At 36.4% G+C, this 6,737-nt stretch overlaps 1 protein-coding gene across 1 annotated transcript; it reads right to left on the bottom strand.

Annotated features, from left to right (window-relative positions):
* Positions 1 to 2,230: 2,230 nt before the first annotated feature.
* Positions 2,231 to 5,007, bottom strand: LOC129751919 (nucleolar GTP-binding protein 1). The gene is made up of 4 exons (XM_055747697.1): positions 4,853 to 5,007; positions 4,470 to 4,744; positions 2,606 to 4,085; positions 2,231 to 2,530 (listed from the first exon to the last, which is right to left on the bottom strand). Exons 1-4 carry the CDS (start codon positions 4,898 to 4,900, stop codon positions 2,375 to 2,377), a joined length of 1,959 nt encoding a protein of 652 aa, XP_055603672.1. The 5' UTR covers positions 4,901 to 5,007; the 3' UTR covers positions 2,231 to 2,374.
* Positions 5,008 to 6,737: the final 1,730 nt, after the last annotated feature.

The raw sequence follows: 6,737 nt of genomic DNA, 5'->3' as shown, positions 1-6,737 counted from the left end.
ATAAGATAGTAGCTGTAAATCATATGATGACTGCATGTAAACTTTTGTAAAATAGTTTTGTTTAAAAAGATTATTTCTCAGAAGAACGATATTCTAATCCTGTAAGGTTACCTATAAGGTGAGATATCACGAGTGGTAAAAAAAAGGCTCGGGAGACGTTTAGTGCGTATCTTTGCATTAGAGCCGTTTTCTTTGATTTTTTTTCAAGAAAGGAAGCAAAAAAGATAATAATTTTGAGGTATTCAAAGTATAGAGGCGAAGGCGAATGTAGGGAATAAAGCATGTGTAGATAACTTTAATAGGACTAGTTAGTAAAATGTAGAACTGAAAAATGGCAACACTATTTGCAAAGAGAACATTGAGTATATCGGTATCGCGAATCGCAATGTCGCTCTCGCGTCTTGAGAGTAAAATTCTGTGTAGAGATTTTGAAAATAGAGAGGGACGCGCATTGAAAGGAAAAGGAAAGGATTCAGTTTACAAACTAATTTTAGGAACGGAGGTTCGGTACTCGGTTGATGCGTGCGATGAAAAAAAATAGTTTCGGTCGGTTTCGACATATATGTCGCACTTGAATGGAAGAAAATCACTGGATCCTTGTTTTTAAGTGAAAAATCATGTGTATTTTAAGAGTGAATTTGGGTTCAGTGTTAGGTCTGATCCCTTTCTGGAAACAGAGCTGACATAATGAGAACCTCGCTGGCGAGTCTGAGTAAAGATCTAAAGATTGAATAAACGGACCAATCCTTCCTCAGCTGGCTTCTAACGGAACTAGACGGGTGTCTTATTTTATTTATTTAAACTTGAAACTCCTCCCTTAATCATTTAAAATATTAAAATAATATTACACATCGGGTACTTTATGTTTCTCAACATCACTTTCTATATCACTCTTTATTTCCGGTGCTTCGGAAGAGGTATATGATGACAAAAGCTTAACTTGAGCGAGTATTCATTAATAGGCGAAAATTGGCTTTGAGTCGCTCTTGAGCTGCAAGAGCTTTGATGCTCAACCGCTTGAGCAAGAGCATTTTATTCCATGCTTGATATACATTGAATACATTTTAACAGGGTGATTTCTAAATAATCTTCTGTTAAATTTGTCCTATTTTGAACAGATATTCCGCGGTGAATCCGTTAACTGGATAACCAACAAACAAACTTAAATACATACGTGAACGGCTACTTTTTGGGAGACGATTTTCGAGAAACCCGGCTTAAACCAATGGAGCTTTAAGAATTGGATCGACTCGTTAACCAGGAAAAGGATTCCCGTCTGAAAGATGTAAAATATCACTCGGCTCCTTAGGCCTCACAGCAAACGAGCCTTCGAAAGAAAAATAAATGATTAATTTTAAAAAAATTGTTTTCCGTCTCACGATATAACTTGATTAACAGAATTCCTAAAATTCACTCGGTCGCTGGCAACCATTTCCCATTTTTTCGGACATCCCACATTCGCCAGATCACGCTCCATTTGGTCTAACCACATGGCTCGTTGCGCCTCTGCTCGTCTAGTTCCTAGTGTTAAAGGCTTGATATGATATGATATATGTAACAAGGGTAAGGCCTAGGAAAATAAACCAAAAATAGAATAAATTTAAATTATTTACAAAATGATTTCGAAGACCAATAAATAAATTAAATTAATTGTTTTTCTATTTTTTTATTTGAATAATTTCAGAAACACTTCATTGGAAAATAAATGGACATTATTTAAATGAGTTGCACAAGTTTAAGTGATTTATTTTGAAAATTCCTTAACATTAATATCCGAATTAAAGAGGGTAAAAAAAAAAATGAAATTTTGTTCGCTATGAGGGACCTTAAAATCAATTAAGACCAATTTTCAAAATGATCGCTTTTTGAATTTATATGATGAAATTTTTCCCATAAATCCATTGCCATTTTCTAATGTATACATCCCTACATATATTTCTAAGACCAAAAAAAGTGGCATACAATATTAAAACGATTCATTGGCAACAATTCACTAAGAAAAAAAATTGTTTTATCTTAGATTTCAAGAACAAGTCTCCCGGATAAAAATCATTAAAAATTCAAAACAGTTTCGATGCACTTCCAGCTCCAGCACACATTTACAGAATATTGATTGAAATTCGAATGCATTAAAACTCAACTACAAAACACAATTCCATTATGCTTCCAAGATTAACAGTCTTCTAAGATAAATGTGATATTAATTCCTCCATCAAAAAGCAAAAAAAAATGGCGATTTAATAGATTTGTATATTATTTTTCATACAATAATAATATTGTTTATAAAACTTTCCTCGAAACTTGATCAAAGCAAAGTTTCGGATCTGCAGCACTACACCATCCATATCGATCACAACCAAGGCATTCGCGGCTTTTAACGTCGGTCTGTCTTGCCAGTACCACGTTTGCCCGCGAACAAATGCTTCGGCATCAGATCCGGTATGTGTCGATCGGCTTCTCCCTTGCGGGACAGCTTGGTCACCTTCTTGGCAATATCGTGTTTTGCCATGAGCTTGGCCTTCTTCTTCACCTGTACCGATTAAATAAAATAAAAAAACACAATTAACAAAACCTTCTTCAGAAAATCACAAAAACGCATTCTTACCATAACGTCCTTGATACCCAGTTCATGACCAGGAGTTCTTCGCTTAATCGGGAGACCAGTAGCTCTAACAATCGCAGTAGACTCGTGATCCTTCTTGGGTGTCTTTGGACCTCCAACAGCTGGCACCAGACTTCTTCGAATATCGACCTGGTTTTTGGTGAAGTTTGCTTGGTTGGTTTCGGACATGTCGACACCGAGATTTTCCATCGTTTGCCGAAGGTTGTCCACTTTGCGATCGCGTACTGAGGCCTGTTTGTGTCGTGGCATAACTGGTCGGCCGCTCTTCTGTTGTAATTTACGAGCATCCTTAAGCAAGAACCGTTTGAGCCGGATTTGCTTGGCCATCTCCCGAATCTCCAGCAGAGTTTCATCCAAATTGAGCGGAGGTGGATCGTAGAAGCCAGACTCCAATCGAAGACCTTCCTCGCGTTCCAGTTCTTCCAACTTTTCGAATATATCTGCATCGATATAATCTGCAATGTTGACTCCATTGAGGAACTCTGGAATAATGTCGTGACGTTCTTCTTCCGCAATGTCGGCATAATTTTTCTTAAGATCCAGTGTGTATTCATCTCCCATTTCCTGTTCAATTTCTTTCTCAAGCTTACGCTGACGACGTGCCAATTTTTCTGCATTTTTGGCTCTAGCAGCCAGAACGGATTCCGGTATACAAGGAGCACGCTCCTTATCATCTCGTTTCTCGGGAACAGCGACGTGCAATCTGTTAAGAACACCCTCAATTTTCTTAGCCTTCAATTTTTGATCAACTCGATATCCTAGCAGCCGTTCGCAAGCTTCTGTTTTAACTTCCATTACCCCATTTTCGGTAGCGGTGGACATTTGCAAAATGGGGATCTCTTCAACATCTTCCGTAAGTGACTTGATCACATCCTTCTTGTCTTGTGTCAGCTCGTCCATTGTGATAATATCGGTTTTGTTCAATACCAGAATCAAAGGCTTATTTGCAAATAGAGGCTTGATGCTATCAAAAAGTTTTGCCTGTTCTTCAATGGAATGACCACATTGCTCGGAAATATCCATGAAGTAAAGAATGCAAGCTCTCAAATGCGCCATAGCTGTAATTGCTTGCATTTCAATAACGTTTCTTTCTTCCAAAGGATGATCCAAGATTCCAGGTGTATCGATAACTTGCCATCTCAGATATTTGTAATCCATGTGACCGACATACAAACTCTTGGTAGTGAAAGCGTAAGGCTGAACTTCTACATCCGCACGGGTGACTTTATTAAGGAAACTGGATTTACCCACGTTCGGGAAGCCACAAATGATAACCGTTCGAGTGTAGGGATCAATCGAGGGCAAACGAGAAAGATGTTGTCTGACCTGTTCCAAATATGTCAAATTCGAAGCCTGCCGTTTCATGATGGTAGCCATTCGTCCTAGGGCTGCCTTTTTAAGCTGTTTACAGCGATACAAAGAATCGCCAAATTTCAACAAACGAACGTAATCTTTTGCTACGCTAGAAATCGGAAAAAGGTAGGTATATGTTAGAAGTAAAGTGGATTGATAGCTCAAGGAATTATAAGATGATGATGTTAGGTATTCAATTTCTATGGATTGATGAGATATTTTTGTTTAAATTAATTTGAGTTGAGAAATTCAATTCTGTAACATTTGGATTTTTAAACTGAACAGAATTGTTTTGAAATAATAATATAAAGGTAGACTGCTCTATAGACTGCCCCCAATTTGTATGGGAAATTCAAAACCTGTAAAATTTTATGCGCTGCAGGCTGAAAATTGTTTTGAAATAATAATATAAAAGTAGACTGCTCTATTTTTAAAACTAAATTAGTTGCACTTAAAACAACCGTGGAACAAAAAATTAATATAAATATCTTACGTATCAATCAAATGCCGAGCCGTGTTCAGCTGTCCCAGAGCCAATTTGTAGTGATCCTTGTCATAGAGCACATTCATTAAATCGGCGTAGAAAGGATGAACGTCGTCCAGTTTGGGAAAGTCTTGAATGATCTGCGTCAAACGATCGTGGAAATTTTGCTGGGTGTATTTCACCTTACGCATGTAAAAAGCACGAATCCGGCTTATTTTATAATGCTTATGGACAACGGTTGGTGTCTTCCGCTGGGTCTTCGAAAGCATAATATCGATGAATGCCTGGAAAAAAAACCAACATAAGCCACATATTTGGTGTTTACAGGTTAGCTGTAACGTCAAGAAAAACAATCGTCTCTCCTGCCTGCAAATCAAGTTATTTCCACTTACCTTGGCGGGCGGCACCACCATAATCTTCTTGAAATTGTACATCGACATTTTGAAGGGTTTTCCGGCTGGATTTGGACAGGAAAAACTGAAAATCCACCGAGCAACCGATAGGCACGGAACAACACGAGGTGTACGGTGCTGCGAAAAGAACGAACTTTTGACAGGTACGGAAAAAGAAACACGCGGTTGTCAGTTTTGTGTTTTGTTGACAAATTTTCAAAGCGAGGGAGCGACCATTAGAGCTGAGGGGCGCGCTGATCGAAAATTTCACGTGTTGCATGTAATAGCTTTTTATAACAAAGATTGTTATGGACGAACAACTTTGTTAATTATGATTGTGACACAAAAATCGAGTGTGGCTCTTTAAAAATTAAACGTATGAGCCGTTTCAAATAAAAAATTATATAACTAACTTTGTTAATTTACAAATTCGTAAATATAAACAAAACTGTAAGCTGAATCTCTAAACTCGAATGCTTGGCAGAAATATAATTCTGTTTTTTTATTTACAAAAACCTTTAAGTATTAAGTAACATTCAGTGACTTGGTCCAGAAGACAAATCAAATGGCGTAAAATGCTTCATAGCTATAAGGTGCAAAGGAGAATCTTATTTATATCGTCCAGCAAAGAATTTAAAATTTAAATAAACATGTTATGCAACAATTTTGATCAAGGAAATAAAAAATTTCTCAGTTTTCTTCTGCTTCAAATTGTACATCATAAGATTCAATTGTCATGGAGTTTTTTTTTTTTATCTCAACAGGAAAACTTGATAAAAGTTGAATGAAAGTCAATTTACCATGAAAAAAGCTGGCGATGCGGATCTGCATACGGATTTGGGGGATGATTTTGATAGATATTTGAAAATTGCTAATGATTTATTAAGCTATTATATTATGAACATAATAATTTTATATTCGTCTCTAATGAGAAGTAAAAAATTATTTGTGTTCCGCATATAATGATTACAAGGCTATACAAAAAACTGATAGCGGACCCCTCGTTATTTGAGCAGTGTTAGCGCACTCTAGCGCGGAATTTGGGAAAGCATGTCATTGCTGTGAGGTTTGTGCCTGAGATAATTTTCTTTTCAACCAATGTAGCGCCACCTAGGTGTGGATATAAATTATAGCACACTTTCTTAACATCGAGTTTCTTCCGATGCTGCGATCCGAATTCTGAATCTAATGAAAAAACTTTTCGAAATTATTGTCGCAATTTTTTTCTGAATAAACTCAAGAACTTTCAAGGCTGGTGGAAACTAGAAGGTATAGCAAAATACATATGAAGAACACAGTACCTTCCGTTATCAGGTTAATGTGTTTGAATATTATTTAAAAAAAACCAGTAACTAACCAGGGCCGTTTACATTGTCAACTCTTGGCAAGAAGCTGGGTGGGGTTGAAACATATATTTGAAGCAATACTAAATATTAAATTTCTACCTTAAATACTAAGTCTATATAAATCTGACAGACGACAGAAAAACTTTCGAAAAGATAAAGGTACAGGTTGTTGAATTCATGGAACGTTTTTATTTTATTTTTTTTAAGATCTCAAAGACTTCAATTCTTATGATAAACTTACGTCATCTCTATCTATTAATCGTCATAATAATCATTTCAAACTTATTTTCATAATTAAAAAGCAGTAAAATATAGCGCAAATAGAGCGAACAAATGATCAATTGACAAAAGAACAGTCACAAATAGGACAGCTTTGCAGGTATATTTAAAAAGCAAGCGACATTTACTCGCAATGCTGTCCCATCATTATTTTCTCCTCTGCATCAACAAATTACAATGCATAAAAACAATGGACGATATCTTACAACAATTATCTTAATATCTGTGAAGAAAAAAAAAGGAAAGATAGAGTTTCAAGA

This window comes from Uranotaenia lowii, chromosome 3 (assembly GCF_029784155.1).
Source record: "Uranotaenia lowii strain MFRU-FL chromosome 3, ASM2978415v1, whole genome shotgun sequence".
NCBI classification, from domain to species: domain Eukaryota; kingdom Metazoa; phylum Arthropoda; class Insecta; order Diptera; family Culicidae; genus Uranotaenia; species Uranotaenia lowii.
The sequence above is the reverse complement of the archived record's forward strand: the minus strand, read 5'-3'. Positions and strand labels throughout refer to the sequence as shown.